General features: G+C 35.6%; 1 protein-coding gene across 1 annotated transcript; it reads left to right on the forward strand.

The window, feature by feature from the left end:
- Window positions 1-14,675: 14,675 nt before the first annotated feature.
- Window positions 14,676-15,654, forward strand: LOC110887781. The gene is made up of 2 exons (XM_022135350.1): window positions 14,676-15,540; window positions 15,647-15,654. Exons 1-2 carry the CDS (start codon window positions 14,676-14,678, stop codon window positions 15,652-15,654), a joined length of 873 nt encoding a protein of 290 aa, XP_021991042.1.
- Window positions 15,655-21,218: the final 5,564 nt, after the last annotated feature.

A 21,218-nucleotide genomic window follows, 5' to 3' on the forward strand; every position in this document is an offset into this window, starting at 1 on the left:
GACTCATTTGGGTCAGATCGCGATCCTACAGATAGACATTGACAAACAGGGCAACAACGATACACAGGTCACAAGTGTTCGATATTACAGAGTTTAGTAGCTCTCATATGGGGTAGCTCCCTATGGCATGATATAAATGAGTAATTTAACAACAAAAGTTTTTGGAAATAAAAATGGAAAACTGTGAACTCGTGAACTCGCCAACTTTATGTTGACACCCTATCGGATGCTTTGCAGGTTGCTCGCTACAACTTCGGACGAACATTGCAGTCGGTTGGAGTGCGTGGTTTGTAATTTCTAAGTTAGCGTATATTATAAATACTTGTGGTTTCTATTTAAGTTTTTAATGGGCTTACCTTATATTATCCGCTACTAAATTAAATTGTGTTTTTGAACTTTTAAACAAAGATCATTAACCATGTCCATCGTAATTATTTATAACTTACTTAAATGGTTCAACATGATGAGTGGCTTGATCCTGGTCGGTCACACGCCTCACGGTATTACTTCGCATGTGGAATTTGAGGGTGTGACAGTTCTGATGGGTTTAGCTGTTCTTGATGAACACGGTTATGAGAGAGAGGTGACGAGACTGATAGTGATGATGTTATTGTGTTTTGTCTAACCTTAATCTCTCTAGTTATCTCTCTATATACACCCAAGGGGAAAACCTTAATTAGTTAATAATGGTAATATGGTCCATCAACAATTACCAACTAATATATAATAAGATATAATTTAATATTTTGATCTATTATTATATGAATGATTATAATTGTCATATATAAATAAATACATTATTTATTTATTCTTACAGTAACATCACATAAAGAGATATTGGTGTAACTAATCTTAGACAGAAGAATGAGATGACAAAAAGTGCCATAGAGTTTCAAAAATAAAACAGAGATCCAAATGTGATCCACCTCGAAGCGAAGTCATTTTGTCGGGAAAAGAACATCAGAGGATGGAATTTTTGGGGAACTACAATCTTTGGCCTTGATAGGGAGTAAACACAGACTAAAGAACACACGCATGGATGAGAGGAATTGGGTGAATTTCAATTTCGATTTATAAATGTAATGTTTTCTTTTTGTAACATTGGGTGAATATCAAAGGTGTTGGCTATGTTGCTAAAATCTCAATGGTAACATCCGACTGTAAATATTTGGTATGGAATAAAAGTGGAAATTTGCTGATAAAAAAAAGTTACTAGTATAATAGATCAGTCAATGCTAATTCCTTCCCATACTTTCATAAAAATCTACATATACCTAATGCGTTATTTTGTAAACAACAGAGTTACAAATGTTGAATGTTAAAAAAAATTAGTCTTCAATCTGTGCGAGTTTTCCCTCATTTTTTACACCCGTATATCAAAATGTTAAAAACACAACTTTAAAAAAATGAAGTGGCATTTTCAACTTTTTTACGCTAATGTAAAAACTGCTGACCTCAACATGAATCAACATTTACATTACCGGTAAGCATTTTTTACCCATGGTGTAAATCAACAAAAACTATTTTCTTATTATTAGTTTTTTTTTGTAAAAGTTAATTTCTTGTGATTTTGGGTAAAAAAAATTGAAAAACCTTTTGTATGGTCGAGTTCTCTAAGTTCTCATAACTTGTAGAAGTTTTCATTTTACCCTAACCGTGTGTGTGTGTGTATATATATATATAGGGTAAGGTTATTGTAAAAAAGACCAAAAGTGTGAGAAAGGTAAGAAAGAATCTCAGCCATTAGATCTAAATTAATTGAAAAGGGTAAACAAGTAATTTTATCATTAATTCAATTAATTAAAAACTTCCCATAACCGCCACCTTAATTATAGGAAGTATATAACACCATTCAGCAAGTATATAATACCATTCAGTAAGTATATAACACCATTCAGCAAGTATATAACACCATTCAGCATTCAGCAAGTATATAACACCATTTAGTAAGTATATAACACCATTCAACAAGTATATAACACCATTCAGCAAGTATATAACACCATTCAGCATTCAGCAAGTATATAACACCATTCAGCAAGTATATAACACCATTCAGCAAGTATATAAACCATTCAGAAAGTATATAACACCATTCAGCAAGTATATAACACCATTCATTGACTAAACATCTGATCGAAACATATTTTTTTCTCTATATAAGTGTAGCAATATGGTACTCATATTAAAGATAAAAAAAACGCTTGTTATTATGGTGTAATTTTTTAAAAAAAAGTTACGTATAAAAAGTTATTGACGTTTAAAAAAGACGGGGGAAAGTTACATGTGCATTACCTAATTTCTAGTGGGTTTAAAAGACTATATTGTCCCTAGATATTTCAAATCAGTCCAAATTAATGAAAATATTTTACAATTTGGTCCCTATTGATCTCAACCATTAGATCAAAAGATCTAATGGCTGAGATTCTTTCTTACTTTCTCACACTTTAGGCCTTTTTTACAGGATCCTCTACCTACATATATATATATATATATATATATATATATATATATATATATATATATATATATATATATATATATATATATATATATAGGGAGAGGATCATGAGAAAACTAGATATAAATGAGAAAACTAGAAAACTAACTAAAATCCACTAAAAGGGAGAGGGAGGGAGACTTTTAATGAAGGAGGGGGGACTTTTAATGAAGGAGGGGTAAAATTGGAACAAAAAATATATAAATTTTCAAACATTTCCCATTTCTCCATACGTTATCATTTTAAAACAAAAATGGCACCATAAGATCACAAATTTTCTTATCTTTCATTCAAGTATATTCGAGCATATTTTTTATGACATAAAAAAAGATTTATGGTGTCGTCTTGTTTTCTCCACTATTATTATAGTAGTGCACATGTGCAATGTAACATGTACTACAATTGCATTACATGCTTAAAATTAGCTTTTTGAGTCTAGTTTAGCTTTTAGGGTTAGTTTTTTTGGAGGTTTAGGATTAGGATTAGGTTTTTGGGTGTGGGGGGAGGGGAGTTTAGGTTTTTTTTTTGGGGGTGGGGGGGGGGGGGTGGGGGGTTTAGGTTTTTTTTCGGGTTTATGTTTAGTGTTTAGTTTTAGGTTTTTGGGGGGTGGGGGGTGGGGGGTTTAGGTTTTTGGGGGGGTGGGGGGTGGGGGGGTTTAGGTTTTTGGGGGGTGGGGGGTGGGGGATGGGGGTTTAGGTTTTTTTTGGGGGGGGGGGGTGGGGGGTTTAGGTTTTTTTCGGGTTTATGTTTAGGGTTTAGTTTTAGGTTTTTGGGGGGTGGGGGGTGGGGGGGTTTAGGTTTTTGGGGGGTGGGGGGCTTAGGCTTTTGGTGGGAGGGTGAATTTAGGTTTTGGGGGGTGGGGGTGGGGGGGGGGTTTAGGTTTTTGGGGGGTGTCGGTGGGTGGTGGGTTAAGTGGTTTAGTCTTTCCGTATTAGTGCACATGTGCAGTACAACAAAATTTTTTTTTTTTTTTTTTTTTTTTTGAAAATTTTTTTCCATACATATAAAGTAGCGATTTTTTATTAAAAAATTGTAAAAAAAAAAAAAATTTTTTTTGGTATTTTTTTTGGTTTTTTTTAGGTTTTTTTAGTTAGTTTTTTGGTTTTCTCATTTAAACTAGTTTTCTCATGATCCATCCCCTATATATATATATATATATATATATATATATATATATATATATATATATATATATATATATATATATATATATATATATATATATATATATATAGGGGACCGCTAGAATGAGAACCACCCCGAGTTGTAAGAACCACGAGAACCGCGACCCGCGGGTGGCCGTTGACCACGAATTTTTTTTACACCTAGATCCGTATATTTTAAGACCGGGTGTAAATTTTGGGTTCAAACGGCGCGCCCGAGGGGGTAGTTTTTTACGCCCAAAGTTTGGGTTTTTTTAATTTTTTTAATTTTTCTTTTTTTTTTTTAACCAAACTTTGGGCGTAAAAAACTACCCCCTCGGGTGCGCCGTTTGAACCCAAAATTTACACCCGGTCTTAAAATATACGGATCTAGGTGTAAAAAAAATTTCGTGGTCAACGGCCACCCGCGGGTCGCGGTTCTCGTGGTTCTTACAACTCGTGGTGGTTCTCATTCTAGCGGTCCCCTATATATATATATATATATATATATATATATATATATATATATAAACTGCCGACATCAACATGAATCAACATTTACACTACCAGTAAGCGTTTTTTACCCATGTTGTAAATAAACAAAAACTATTTTCTTATTATTTTTTTATAAAAGTTAATTTCTTGTGATTTTTGGTAAAAAAAATTGAAAAACCTTTTGTATGGTCGAGTTCTCTAAGTTCTCATAACTTGTAGAAGTTTTCATTTTACCCTAAGCGTATATATATATATATATATATATATATATATATATATATATATATATATATATATATATATATATATATTGAAGAGATCATGAAAAAAACTCATTTTAGTGAAATAACTAAAAATGGTCTAGCATCTGCAAGCACTAAAAAACATTGTATTACAGTTGTATTACACAAGTTTAATAGTACGCTTTTTTTCAAAAAAAAAGTAATCGTGTAATGTATATATATAGTATATCTAAAAAATGAAAAAAAAACGTGCTATTACATATGTGTAATCCTAAAAATGGCCCATGCGGATTCCAAGCAAATTTCCATATGGTCCGTGGCATTGTTTTGCTGAAGTTTTTTAGTTTTGTATTTTATAAAGCGTTTTCTCATGATCCTCTTATATATGTGTGTTTTAGTTTTCTCTTTTATAAAGAGTTTTGCATGATCCTCTTAGATCATCCGTACTCGGGCGTGATCCATAAAAAAAAGCCCAAAAATGCCATAAAACGCCTGGGTGCTGCCCTCTCGGCGTTTTGGGGCGTGATTCCAGAAAAAATAGGTGTTTGGCGTTTTTTGAAACACACCGAAGCCCCCCAAAACTTCATTTGTTTGCCCAATAAGACCTTGCCATGTGTGTATAATTAGTTTTAATTAAAAAAACAAAAGAAATATTATTTGTGTGTGTATAAGGAAGAAGAAAGTGATTTTGGCAAAGTTTTTTTTTTTTTTTTTTTTGAATTTTTAAGTTGCAGGTTGTTGTGGGTTACAAAGGAAGAAGAAAGTGATTTTTCACATTTAGTCCCTGCACTTAGATTGTATTTAAAAAGAAGGATTTAAACTTCAAAACCTTTAATATTTCAAGTTTCAAAAATGTTAAATCAGTCCCTAAAGTTTTGTTTATTAAATGTCTGATTTGGATCTTTTATAAAACCAAAAATATTGCAATGTAATTTCTTTTTTCTTTTTTCCGGTTTTTTTTATTTCTAGTATTGTATTTTTTTCTTAATTTAATGAAGTATTTTATGTTTTTAATTAAAAATAATAATTGTGATATGATTGGAAGGGGCGTTATTGGGCATTATTTCCACTACGCCACTTTTGCAATAACGCCCAATAATGCCCCCATGCTGTCTGGACTGCCACATGGCAGAAAACGCCCTAGGGTGGGGGCATTATTCATCTAACGACTACGCATGGTCTGATATGTGTGTGTTGGTGAATTTCAAAGGCACATGAACAATGATTTGATTTTTAAGTTTTTTTTAATTTTTTTGTAATATTTTTTTTTTGTTTTGCTTTGATAAACTGACATTGTAGTGCTACCGCATCATACCGAACAAGATTGAAATGGTACATGTATTCATATTTATAGCTTCTAGTTTTGCTTATTTTTATTTACAGAACTTTGTCTGCAAGGATAAATGAATATCGGTACCGGTACCATTACGATCTGAACCGATTAATATCGTTCTAGCAATATCAGTGCCGGTACCGGTGTTCATTTTTATTATTCCATGTAAAACAGATATTTATTTCTATACTAATTGAATGTCCGCAGTAACGCACCGTCACAACTTGCAGGCAAATACGCTAGTGTTTATAAAAGACGACTTTTTTATAAATAAAAGGTTGGCATACATACCCATGTATAATTTTACACAACAGTGTGTATATACATATGTATATCTATTTCTGCGATTATATATACAAATACTAGGTTATAACCATGTATGTTACACAGGTTGAATAAATGAATTTTATATATTTAATAATAAATCAATATATCTTTAAAAACCTCATTTATTTTACGGTTAAATAAATGTAATTTTATATGTTAAATATTAAAAGTTATATCTATAAGAACCATATATATTGTACGGGTTAAATAAATTTATCTTATATACCATATAATAAAAAAAGTTATATCTTTAAGACCATGTGTATTACACGGGTTGAATAAATGTAATATTACTTACCAAATAAGAAAAAAAGTTATATCTTTAAAACCCTACTGCGGGTTGAATAAATATGATTTTACATACCAAATAATAAGAAAATTATATTTAAAAAAAACTAAGGGATATACTCGGTACGCGATAGATATGGTGATTGCAAAGATGATTATTTAAAAGAAGATACAGTGGTTAAACATGTTATTTAAGAAGCTAATAAGCAGCCATTTGAGAGATAAAATATAAATTTATATTTGAAACACTCGTAATAAATCTAATTGTATATATAAAGTAATATTGAAAGTTATATACAATTTGTTTAAAAATTATATAATAAAATCGATATAATATTTTTTTTAATAATGGAAATAAAATTCAATAATATATTAATACAATGTTTGGTTTTGGTGATAAAGAATTTAGTTATTTAAAAATATCATAAATTGTAACACCTCGTAAATTCATGTCCAATATAATATCGACACATGTCATGGACTTTAAACGTGTAAAGAATTGTTTTAGAGGGACTAAAGTTGACAAACAAAGAAAGTATGTGTGTAAAAGGATTCAAAGTGTCAACATTGGATAATTATACCTTTCAACGACCCTACACGATGTTTATACCCTTAAACGAATGAATTATGAACCATATGATGCCGTTTGTGGAAGAAAGTGAAAGTTTACAAACCGCAAGGGTTAAATGTGTCAACATGTTTAATTTATACCTCTGAGTGACCTTTAGCAAACTAGAAGCTTTGTAACGATTAATTATGCTCACTAGAATAAGTGATAAAAAATTTCACAAAGTTTCGATATCGTATGAGAAAGTTATGCTAACATTCGTAAGTGAGGGATTAAAAGCGTCAACGTTGAAATTCAGGACTTTTCGGTGATCATATAACTAACCGGGGACTTAACGAAGTTGGTTTATGACTTGGAGTCCTTAAAAGTCAAGTTGAAGGGTTAAAAGTGCAATAAAACAAATTAAAATAAAGATTTGAAGGACCAGGGACCAAAAGTGCAAATCTGGCAAACTTGGTTACCGGATTTGGGAGCCATACCGGCCGCGTAAGACTCCTTTATGTCTTACGCGGGCCGCGTGAGACCTGCAGGTGCAGAAAATAGCGACAGATGCCTGTTCAGCCTGTTAAACCGACTTATATGCAATGTATTTGATCCCATGGGCTGCTCCAATGGTTTTTCATGTATAGGGACACTTGGGAATCATCAGGGATCATCCATAGACCTTGTTGGCATGATCTTATGCAATTTAAAGTCGTATATAAGAGCTCTTGGTTGCAACATTGTTGCATACACTTGAAAAATCATTCTAACTTAGTTTCTGGAGCCTCCTGGAGCTCAAGATCATTTCCTAAGGATCATTAGTCATGCTAAGTGCTTCAGTAAGTGTCCTTAATCTCTCTAATTCGTGTTTTATTAGTTTAATGGCCTAAAGTCAAAACCGTCGTAATTAAGGTTTGACTTATTGATTAATCACTAATGGTCCAGTCAATTCTCGAATTGAAAGTAGCTATAAGTTAGTAATTATGTGGGTAATAAACCCTTAAAAGGGCACCCTCTGATTCCCACTCTAACTAGGTCAATTGTCGGGTCAAACTTAATTATAAAAAGTCAACAGAAAGCTAATTTTCAAATAAACACATAATTAACAATGTAGAAGCCATGAAACCTGTTTTTATCACTCATATAACTTGGTAATTAATGTAAGAACATGTCTAAGCATGTTCAACCCGACAATTTTGAATATAGGCTCGGTTCGGAACCGAAAGTCGCAAAAGTAGACTTTTGCTTTGACTTTCAGTTCTGACCCATTTAGCTTAGTTTAGACATGCCTTAGAGTTCCTTAGGACCAAGTTATATGTTAGTATAACCCTCTGTGATTATACAACTTGGTTCCTAATTTATCTGATTCATTTGCATGTTTCCGTTATATGCCTAAAAGTTGACCATTATGCCCTTTTGACCTTAAAACGAGATTTTTGAAAATATGAGAGGACAATAATCTTTGTTACTGATTTATAAACTTTTCCTAAAATTTTGACATCAGTTTGAGGTCTAGATTAGGAGTTATGCTCAATATTGTAATTTAGAAGCTTTTTATTAATTAAACGGCATCATTAGTATAAAACCTATCTAAACCCAAATTTTGACACCAAACTTCTTACCCACTGATGTAATATAATATTTTAGGATTTTTGAAGATTTTTATTTATTTTTAAACTGAGCATAACATAGGGTTCTAGCTTGGATTCGGTAATTGTCGGTTATACCCTTTTCTTGAATAAAATGAGTTTTACACAACATTTTGATACCAAACTTTTTGCTACTGATTTTATATGATAAATAAAATATTTTGAGCCTTCTGGAATGATAAAAATATCAGGTTTTCTTATAAAACCCGGAAATCGCTTAAAACCGTCTTTTTACGCGTTTTAAACGCATAGTATGAGTTAAAACTATTTTTTATCATATAAGACTTAATACCTACTGATGTTTTTAGTAAATTTTTATACTTTAACACTAAGCAAAAGTTTTAAACTCAGATTTCCAGATTTGATCTTTAAAGCTTATGTGAAATTACCAAAATGCCCCTATGGTGCATAGTTTGGTTATAAATAATAAATTTCACATATAAGCAATACCCTACTGATATAACTTATTAAATTAAGTATTTTTACTGATCGTATCAGACCTGAACCTCAGATTAATATTTATTCTCTTTTATAAGCGTTAAAAGACCAAAATACCCCTTCGGAGCATAATTTGAGTTTAAATCCATTTTGGGCATAAAGGAAGGTATCCTACTGATATCACAACATATTTAAGGCATATTAACTTAGGAAACCTGTACATGACTCATTTGGTTACCCGTTATGCATTTTTCGCGTTCGGTGCGGTTTATGTAACTACTTTGCATAAATTGACCGAAACGGGTCAAACCTTATCATTTTTATCTACAAATCCAGAATGTGTTTAGTTTACCCATATTATACAAGTCTTTAAACTTGTCGGGTCTAAACCACATTCTAATATGGTCTTCGCTTAATCATGCGTTTTGGGCCGTATATCTTCCTTTAAAACTAACCGGTCTAAGTTTAGACTTAACTAAGACCCGTTAGGAATCTGATAGGTTATTACAACCTTCGTTCCAGATTTAGGAGCCCAGTAAAAGATTATCTGCATCTGCCAATTGTATACGGCTGGGATAAATTGTATAATTTGCTTAGGTAAATACTTTTAACTTATTTTCCCTTATACGGGCTTGGGGTACGGTATATAAAATACCGCTTGGTCGGGCATTGAATTTTTAATCATATAAAGGTTAATTTATTGAGGTGACCCTTTTAATCTGTTTTGTTTGTTTTAAGCCTTTGGGGGGGCTAATGACCATGTCCTGGATATCCTCGGCTCATTCATTGAAATGGCCACGACTTAAGCACGGGGTGTAGGCATACACCTGCCAGTGCGTATGTAAAAATAATATATATTCGAGAATAACTCGCCGCGGGATATATTATGTGGTGTGTCTATTAATCTTTAACCCGGTATTCAGCCCGGGCTACTGAACGTATAACGAACATGTAATTCTTTTACAAGTTTATATTTAAATAATTATCCCAAGTTATAAAAGATATTTTGTGCATTGTGCATTCAAATCAATTTTCTTAAATGTTTTCAAAATGAGTCGGTTAATTGTATTTACCAGTGAAAACTGACGTATTTTCCCAAAAAGCTTAAGTGCATGTACTAATCGAAATAGGTTGGCTTCTCCTAGCATCAATAAAGAGTCTTGCAAGCTTAGATGTTAAGAATCTATTGAACAATGATCCTTTTTAAATTTTGATCTGCCTGTGGATATTTTACAACCGTTTTTGTAATATTTAATATTACTCTTCATCGATTTGTAATGATTTTATCTTTCGACTTCCGCTGTGTATTAAACTGTGATAAATTGTCTATGATGATATAAACTACGTCACGATACTCCCCACCGGGCCCACCGGTAATACGTGGAAATATCGGGGTGTGACAGGTTGGTATCAGAGCCAACATTGAGTAAATTAAACACTAGCCTTTTGTGTTTAATCTCAATGACACAGTTGCACATTCCTCGACTCCCGAGTCTAGATTTGAACTAGGAATAATCTCATCCTTAATAAGTATACATTGTTTTCGATATTTATGTATTTCAGGACATGTCTCCGAGTAAAGCTGCCATTGGTGGAAGCACTCCAAACCCGAAGTTTAAGAATGTTAAGCTTCGTACCACAGCTCGAATAAGCGTACGCCCAGTATGGAGGAAGGATCTTTTTGGACCCATTCCCAAAATCAAACCAATTGAAACCATTAACCATGTTCCAAACTCCTTACCTGACACTTTTAAAACTTCAATTGAGAAGCCAACATCAGAGGAACCCATACCAGCAGTCCCTGAGGCTCCCACTCCGCAGATAATACCTATGGACCCAAATGATCCATATTTCTTACCTCCAAGTCTTGGAATCCCAAACTTGGATTATACCTGTCCTGACCTATCCGTGTGTAACGCCCCGCATTTTCATACTTTCAATATTTAGAAACCATCGTTTGTAAAACTATTTTTGGAAACTTTGTATTCTTGTAATCGTTCTTTCCTTGTAATCATTGTAAATCCGAGACTTGGATCATAAATAACATTCGTATTTCTTTAAATTCACCATCTACATATTCATACATGTTCATACGTTCGAATTCATTGTACATCGAATCCTTATTTGTAATTCATACTTATACGATACTTATTCACGATACATGTCCATGCTTGTCCTTAAATTGTTGATACCTAAAAACCCCTAATAATATGCTTATTTATACAACGGTTAATCATCTAATATGTGACATATACTTGTCACTTACAAACATGTTACATACTTGTACATTACACTTTTTACCTAGTTAAATCATGTTTTATTTCATATTTCACCTTGTTACAAGTTAGGGGAAACATTGTTGCATATTATTACACAACTTAACTAACAAAATTACTCATTATAATGTCTTAAAAAAATAAAAAAATAAAGAAATATGGCAGCCCCAATTCGGCAAAATTCAGCCCCATATAGTTGGGTTTTGTGGGCTAGTTTCAAGGTGTAACCCCTTCTAAACACTTCCAAAGCCCAACCCATTGAAACCCTAATCCTTCCCCCTATAAATACCACTTATAACCAGCCTCTCTACCACTTTTGCAACACTAAAAACTCTCAAAACATCCTCCAAACCGTAGCTGAAAGCAAAGGTTCGAGCAGATTGACACCCCTTCACGAAAATGAGCATAACTCACTCATTTCTTAACGAAATCACTTGATTCTTTTTCCTACTTACTTGGATAATCATGGGGTTTGATTCCTAGACTTCTCCTTGGAGAAATCAGACCTGGAAATGCCCCGAAATCGTCCATAAACTTTCTGTTTGTTTTTATCTTCATCAAAAACTTGTTTAAACCTATGTAACTTGTGTTCAACACATCTCATACCTATGTCCTAATGCTTACAACTTATCCTATGGTTGGTTAAGCTTAAAAACAAGGTTGAGACATTTAAAATCAGAGGATTAAACCTCATAAACTTGGTGTTTTGTCTAGGGTTTCAACCCACAAATCATGTCAAGCTTAGATCTTGATGAATGAGTGATTAGGGAACAACTTGGGTTGTCCTACATACAATCCTCACGTGATTTGATGATTTCTCGATAGTTAGGTTGTTTATGTTATTGTGCAAATCCTAGTTCGTGACCCTCCTTGGTTGTTGTTACACCAAGTGAAGTGGTGAACATTCAAGGGGTTCCTAAATGGAAGCATGTCCTTCCTACCCCATACATGACATCTATGATAACACGAGGTGCCTAAATGAAGATTCTAATCTTCTACCTCCTACTTGAATTATTGGACTAAATAATATGTAGTACTTAACCTAGATATATATATACACTCATTCGAACCTTTGATGTTGAACTCATGTTTATATGTTAAAGTAGTAGAACATCACCTAAGATCTAAACCTTGTTGTGATTCTTATGGGTGTTCAACTCATGAAAACATTATCATAACCCTTGTGGTTACCAAGTGTCATACAAGTGTTAAGTGTTGAAGATGATTATTTTCACATGCTATTCACATATCTTACTTTTTATGTTGTTTTGAATGCCGAATCTCGACTCTAAGCATACTTGAACTTTAACCCTACACATTCAATCTTCCAACCTCATCAACTCGTCAATAATTGGATAATTGGAAAGCATATGCAAACTTTGTGAGTATACTCGTATTCCCCTTTTTACTTTTACCACTTTTTGGGGTGTAACATGTTTTACTATTAAACTACACTTAAACTTATTCTTTATGCAATGCACAAAACAATCCTTATACATGAATACTATGTTATGATACTTGATGCTTACGTGGACCATACTTATGTGATATGTTTTAGTCATTAGCTCTCACGAGCCTCCCTTCGACATGTATAGCGTTATAGGAGTAACGCACCGCCCCCCTTAAACTTGGGTCATGTTGAATTAATTAAACTTTCTTGCGTAAACAGAGGTTGGCTAGAAATATTGCATGCCACGCTAGGTTGATCTCGTATAGACTAAGTTGCCATGTGGATTCGTTTTAAACTTTTATACTTATACTTATACCTATGCTTAAACTTGTATACTCGCCTTTGCTTTTGCATTGAATTGTATTTTAAACATGTTACAGGTTGATGATGACGATGCTATGAAAAGAAATAGCGTTGATGCCTAGATACACATATAGACGTTTAGGTTTAATATGTTGTATCAATTTTGCTTATGTAGCTATGTACTTCTTTGAACCTGTTGTATTTGAATTTCTTGTAACGTTGACAATTTACTTTATGAAATGAAATCGGTTTATTAAATATTGTCACTAATAGCGTTATGATGTCTCTAGCAATCTTCACACTTCGTCTCATCCCGATGTTTCCGCCATTGGTTGGGGTGTGACACCGTGATCCATATTATTTGCTACCGATAGAATCCTTGGATTCCACTTCTGCTAAAGTTCCTAGAAAGGAAGATTTCGACTACCCGCCAAAACCTTCAGTAACCATACCGCACACAGTGAACCAAGGAGGAGACTTTCAGGACTAAGATGAAGAAGAAACTTCTTTTGTTGTATTCATTTTCTCTAATAGTCCTTATAAGGACATATTTATCTTTTAGTCCCTACGTGGACAATGCTATTTCTTTAAAGACCCGTTTAGGGCATTGTTGTAATTTTAAGACTTTTATGAGAAGTTCCTTTTAGAGATTGTAACATATATAATATGTCCTAAAACATCTCAATTTATGATTGCTCTGCGTTAAATATTAAAAAGAATCTTAAAGGTATAACCTAGCCTATATGTCATTTCAGACATGGCCAAGATGGTAAAACCTATTTAAAAGATTCAAATCCTTGTTAACATCTGTAAACATGTTAACACTCCTGGCAAATGTGATTCGATAAAATCGCATAAGTCATCCTTATATTGGATTCTTCCAATTCCTGTCTCTAATTTATATAATCATCTGTTAGTGATGGAAGTGCCTACGGGCCATAATTAATGTCCTTTGAGACTAAAGACAGTTGTCGTCTACGACTCCCTGTCAAGAAAAGGTAATGAACTATGATTCAAGCCTTAATGCCTCGATCCTATAAAATCTTGGCTTATAAATTTAAATTGTCCTTGTGACTTGGCCTTTTGTGCCATTAATATATTTTAATTATAACTGAGGATTATTATAATGAAAATCCTGAATGAATATATTTAACAAATTAACCAATATGGTTTATTAATACCATGGTTAATAAATCATCAAGAATGATAATACTGTTATAGACTTCTGAATAAATCGATATCATTATTTTATGCAGCAATCAAGCTACATGGCAGAGTCTGAAGATGTCAACAGTCACCCTCTGGAGAATCATGATACCACCAGAATCAACATAGCTGGTGCAGAACTGCAGGCATTGATAGACAATGCCGTTACTCGAGCTCTGGATAGATGAGATAATGAATCGAATGGTACTCGAAGCAAGAATCTATCGGTACCTCATTTTAAATCGCACCCTAAGACTCACTCTAAGGCTCATAGTAAGCCACCTTCTAAACAACATGAGTCAAAGAAGGATGATGACCGACACTCTTCAAATCAGCATAGTGTTCCATCTAAGAAGATTGTATTTGACCAAAAGCCACGTGTGAAGACATGATCTTACAAGTATTTCGTCTCCTGTAAACCCAGGGATTTCACTGGGGAAAAAGGAGCTATTGACTGCATGATGTGGCCAGACGAAATGGATACTTTGGTTGATATCAGTGGTTGCGCTGATAGGGATGTTGTGAAATATGTATCTCAGTCGTTTAAAGGAGAAGCACTAGCTTGGTGGAGGTCTCTAATCCAGACTACTGGGAAGATCCCGTTGTACAATCTGTCTTGGGATCAGTTTATCGCTTTGATCAAGGAGAATTACTGTCCTCAACATGAAGTTGAGAAGATCGGGACCGATTTCCTGACATTGGTTATGAAGAATTTGGACTGTCAGGCATATTTAACAAGTTTTAATACCATGTCTCGATTGGTTCGATATCTGGTGACACCAGAACCGAAACGGATAGCTCATTTCATTGGGGGTTTAGCCCCGGAGATCAAAGCCAGTGTAAAGGCATCCCGACCTACTACCTTTAGGTCTGTAGCTGATTTTTCATTGTCTCTTACCCTTGATGCGGTCAGGCAGAGATCGCTTAGGAATTCTGATGCTGAGAAGAGAAAACGTGAGGATGATAACTCGCACCGTTCTGACAAGATGCACAAAGGGAACTCTGACCACAAGAAGAGTTCAGGGTTCAAGAAAGATGACCAACAGTTAGGTGAGAAGTCCAAGTGTAAAATCTGTAAAAAGCGCCATTTGGGAAGGTGCAGATATGAATCCAAGTCCCAATCACAGCCAAGAGCTTGTGGAATCTGTAAGTCTTCTGAGCATAAGACGTTGGAATGTAAGAAGATAAAGGATGCGACGTGCTATAACTGTAACGAGAAGAGGCACATCAAGTCTAACTGCCCAAAGTATACGAAGAGGACTAAAGATGGGAAGAAGACCATTGCTAGGGTCTTCCAGATGAATGCACGGGAAGCAGTTCAGGATGATAACATGATAATAGGTACCTTTCTTATCAATGATGTTTATGCAAGGGTATTATTTGGTTCGGGTGCAGATAAGTCATTTGTTGATGATAAGTTTTGTAAGTTATTAAATCTGCTTGTTAGAACCCTAAGCATAAAATATGAAGTAGAATTGGCCGATGGTACCATAGAAACTGCTTCAACTGTGTTAGATGGATGGTTCATATCCATTAGGAACCACTCCTTTCCGTTATCCTTGCTTCCTTTGAAATTAGTTGGTTTCGACATAGTAATAGGCATGGATTGGTTATCGCATAACCAAGCCCAGATTGTTTGTGACAAGAAACAAGTGGTGACCAAGACACCCTATGGTGAGCCACTTACCATACAAGGAGATACTCAGTATAGGTTGCCTAAGCAAGTGTCTATGCTTAAGGCGTCAAGGTGTATGAAGAAGGGTTGTGTCATTTACATGGCACAGGTGACTATTGATGAACCAAAGCCCAAGATTGAAGACATCCCTGTCATTTTCGAATATCCAGAGGTATTCCCTGAAGAACTACCTGGTTTGCCACCAGATAGACAAGTAGAGTTCAGAATCGACATTATTCCTAGAGCAGCACCTGTTGCAAGAGCACCTTATAGGTTAGCACCGACAGAGATGAAAGAGTTAAGGACTCAACTGGATGATTTATTGGCAAAAGGATTTATTAGACCTAGCTCATCTCCTTGGGGAGCACCAATCCTATTTGTGAAAAAGAAGGATGGCTCGATGCGTCTATGCATCGGTTACCTCGAGCTAAACAAGGTTACTATCAAGAATATATATCCATTGCCCAGGATCGACGATCTGTTCGATCAGCTGCAAGGGGCAAGTTACTTCTCCAAGATTGATTTGAGGTCAGGCTACCATCAGTTGAAGGTTAGAGATGAAGATGTGCACAAGACTGCATTCAGGACTCGTTATGGTCACTACGAGTTCTTAGTGATGCCTTTTGGGCTTACTAATGCACCAGTAGCGTTCATGGATCTCATGAATCGCGTTTGCAAACCCTACTTGGACAAATTTGTTATCGTCTTCATTGATGACATTCTAATTTATTCAAAGAATCAAGCTGACCATGAGAAGCACCTTCGTTGAATTCTTAAACTTCTTCAGCATGAGAAGCTCTACGCCAAGTTTTCAAAATGTGAGTTTTGGCTTCGAGAAGTCCAATTCCTTGGACATGTGGTTAGTGAGCGTGGTATACAGGTGGATCCCGCTAAGATTGAAGCCATCATGATTTGGCAAGAACCAAAGATGCCCACAAAGATTCGTAGCTTTTTAGGTCTGGCAGGATATTACAGGCGTTTTATTGAAAAATTCTCAAGGATGTCACCACCCCTAACTTCACTAACCCGCAAGATTATCAAGTTTGACTGGGGTCCTAAGCAACAAGAATCCTTTGACATTCTTAAGCAGAAGTTGAGCAATGCACCCGTGTTGACATTGCCTGATGGAATAGAGGAATTTGTAGTTTACTGCGACGCATCACACACTGGTATGGGATGTGTGCTCATGCAGAAAGGCAAGGTTATTGCCTATGCTTCTCGACAGTTAAAGGTGCACGAGAAGAATTACACCACCCACGACTTGGAGTTGGGTGCCGTTGTATTTGCACTGAAGCTTTGGAGGCATTACCTGTATGGAACTAAGTGTGTGATCTATTCTGATCACAAGAGCCTTCAACATCTGTTTAATCAGAATGAATTAAACATGAGACAACGTCGATGGATGGAGACTTAAAATGATTATGATTGTGAAATCCGATACCATCCAGGCAAGGCGAATGTGGTCGCTGATGCTTTAAGTAGGAAGGAAAGGGTTAAGCCCATAAGAATCAATGCCAAGAGCATTGAATTGAAGAACAGTTTGAATGAAAGACTGTTAGCCGCATAGATGGAAGCCGTATTAGAAGCTAACTATCCAAATGAAAAACTAGGAGTCACTGCAGAACAGTTATCATATGGCATGGATGGAATCCTAAGATTAAATGGACGGATATGGGTTCCAATCTATGGAGGACTTAGGGAAGTGATCCTTCAGGAAGCCCATAGTTCCAAGTATTCTGTTCATCCTGGAAGTGACAAGATGTACCAGGACTTAAAGGCAAATTACTGGTGGATAGGTTTGAAGAAATCTATAGCCACTTATGTAGCCAAATGTTTGACATGTGCTCAAGTTAAGGCAGAACACCAGAAGCCGCCAGGTTTGCTACAACAACCTGAACTTCCCACCTGGAAATGGGAAATGGTGACTATGGATTTTATCACCAAGTTGCCAAAGACAAAGCTAGGAAATGATACTATTTGGGTTATAGTTGATAGACTGACTAAGTCAGCCCACTTCTTACCTATTAAGGAAACACACAGCTCAGATAAGTTAGCTCAGCTGTACGTGGATGAGATTGTATCTCTCTATGGAGTGCCAGTATCTATCATCTCTGATAGGGATACGAGGCATACATCGCATTTCTGGAAAAGCTTTCAGCAATCATTAGGTACTCGATTAAACTTCAGCACAACGTATCATCCTCAGACGGATGGTCAAAGCGAGCGAACTATTCAGACACTCGAAGATATGGTACGAGCTTGTGTTATTGATTTAGGTGGAAGTTGGGATGATCATCTTCCATTGATTGAATTTTCATACAATAATAGCTATCATTCGAGTATTCAGGCTGCACCTTTTGAAGCATTGTATGGAAGAAAGTGCAGAACGCCCGTTTGTTGGGCAGAAGTTGGAGATGTCCAACTAACAGGACCTGATATAGTCCTGGAGACGACAGATAAGATTGTGCAGAGAAGAGATCGTCTCAAAGTTGCCAGAGATAGGCAGAAAAGTTACGCAGATAAAAAGCGTAAATCTCTGAAATTCGAGGTAGGTGACAAAGTGTTACTTAAGGTATCACCCTGGAAAGGGGTAATGCATTTTGGTAAGAAAGGCAAGTTAAGCCCAAGATACATAGGACCATTTGAGATCATCGAATGTGTCGGAACAATGGCTTACAAGTTAAACCTGCCTGAAGAGCTCAGTGGAATCCATAATGTATTCCACATCTGCAATCTAAAGAAATGTCTAGCTGATGAGTCACTAGTCATGTCACATAAGGATGTGCACATAGATGAGAGCTTAAAGTTTGTCGAAAAACCTTTGTCGATCGAGGATCGACAGGCTAAGAAACTTCGAAAGAAGCATGTACCGATTGTAAAGGTTAAATGGGATGTCCGTAGAGGTCCCAAGTATACGTGGGAGGTAGAGTCCACAATGAAAGAGAAGTACCTGTAACAACTCGAATTTCCAAGATTTCTATTTAGCATTTATTGCACGTTCATTGTTTGTGTAGCTAATTATTTGCACAATTAGTTGCTATGGAATTGTATACGTTTTGATACAATGAAGTGTATTGTGTGATTGTGCATGGTTATGTGTTAATTGTGATAAATTTGTTAAATGCATAAACTTGGTGGTGAAACTGTGAAATTGTTTGAGATGGTGCACTATTGTAAAATATAATAATAAAGGGTGTAAAGAGTTATTAGTGAAACCTAAATCATACTTAACCCTAATTCCTTTTCACTAATCATTTACACAAAGCAAGACACGTACTGTTATTCTCTTATTCTCTGGCAATCATCACCATCATCTTTGGCACAAGATATTCATCACTCTTGATTCCTCTCTTTCTCTAGAATCATTCAAGGTAATTGTTTATTGATTATTGTAATACTTGTAAACCCTAATTGATAGTTTGATTGTATCAATTCTTGATTATTGTAATACTTGTAAACCCTAGCTTTCATATGATGGTTCTGTGCTTTGATTGATTCTTGATTATTGTGTTATGATGATGATTAGTCGTGAAATCGTTTGTTTGTATGATGATGTTAATTGTTGAATTGATTTCTGCCATGTAATGTACGAATTAGGGTTTCTAGATCGTATGAATAAAAGAACGTAACTGTTAATTGAGTTTAGGTTTGTAAGATTGATGCATGATCCGACCTTTGATGATTTAATGAATGTCTGAGTTTTGTTACGAAGATATGTCCGACTTTTGTAAGAGAGTAAAAGGTCCGATCTTTAAATTAAAGATGTGATCCGAGTTTTGATTATATAACATAGTGTCCGAGGATTACATGAAGTGTGCTTGTCCGAGCTTTACGCTTAAAACCTATGATCCGACTTTTAATAACCACATATATGTCCGAGTTTTATAACAAGGTTAACTGGTCCGACTTTTATCCCTAGAACAAAGGGGTCCGAGTTCTTTATCACAAGCATTGTCCGATGTTTATGCATATAACATACTGTCCGAGTTTTTGGTATATAAGCTAAGGGGTCCGACTTTTGCAATTGGGGGATTAAGTTGTCTGGGTTTTTGGGCTTCCAACCTTTGTCCGAGTTTTGACAAGGGGTATGAGGTCCGAGTTTTAACCCCCACAACCTCCTTTTCCGACTTTTAACCCCCCCACACCCCTTATCCGAGTTTTAAACCCCCACCCCCCATGTTCTGTCCGAGCTTTAAACACCCCCCCTTGGTCCGAATTCTTTGTGCATGGGCATTAATGTCCGAACTTTAAATTCTTGATGATCTTGTCAGAGTTTGATACGTGATGCTTTGATGTTTATATATATTCTGAGTTTGAAGGTGATACATGATCCGAGCTTCCTGTTAATACTAAGTCAAAACCCTGGATGAAGAGCATACTGCCTGTTACTTGTTACTTGTTACTTGTTACTGCATGTTAAGATACTGCATGTTACTGAATGATACTGCTTGGTACTGTATGATACTATAACTACATGCTACTGTGTAATATGATTCTGTAAGTTACTGTTTGAGCATCAAGAACCTGTAAACCCTAATTGAACATCAACACTTATCTTGGATTTATGTGCAATATACCTTAGGTCGTGAGTAACGGACTTAAACACTAATTAACCCTAGAAGCAATAACATACCGAGCAAATCGAGGTGAGTTCACACTCTTACTAAGGCATGGGATTCCCAAGGGCTTGGGAATGGGATTGAAGGAATGAGATTGACTAGATTCGTACATACACTGTTACTAGACTACCATACCATCGTCCTCAGTTGTGCAGGACACATACGTAAAACCTATGTATACTTATGCTACTCACTGTCCTCAGGTTGCGAAGGACACTCACGTAAAACCTACGTGAACTTATACTCACTACTGCCTCGGTTGTGTCAGGCACTTACGTAAAACCTACGTAAACCCCCGCGTACCCCTATCCTCGGTTGTGAAGGATACTTACGTAAAACCTACGTAAACTTGTACGTATTACTGTTCTTGGGATATGTAGAACACTTATGGTTACGAATAGTCTAGTGGTTATACAACATGGGAAGCCCCCACCAATAGAACGTACTATCGGCCCAGTAGAGCCACATGTTACCAACGAACTTACTATTACGCACTTACTTTCTGTGAACTCGCTCAACTAGTTGTTGATCCTCTGTTACATGCCTTGCAGGTCGTTAGATACATGGAGCTTGCACAGGGAGGAGCTGGTCATTGTGGGCTTGGATCGTGATTGTCTTGTTAAACACTTATGACATTTGATACTTTATTATGATGGGTTTTATTTATACGCTTCCGCTAAACAGTGATAACTTACTTATGTTTTGGAACACCTTTCATATGGCTT

Source organism: Helianthus annuus, chromosome 11 (assembly GCF_002127325.2).
Source record: "Helianthus annuus cultivar XRQ/B chromosome 11, HanXRQr2.0-SUNRISE, whole genome shotgun sequence".
In the NCBI taxonomy this organism is placed as follows: domain Eukaryota; kingdom Viridiplantae; phylum Streptophyta; class Magnoliopsida; order Asterales; family Asteraceae; genus Helianthus; species Helianthus annuus.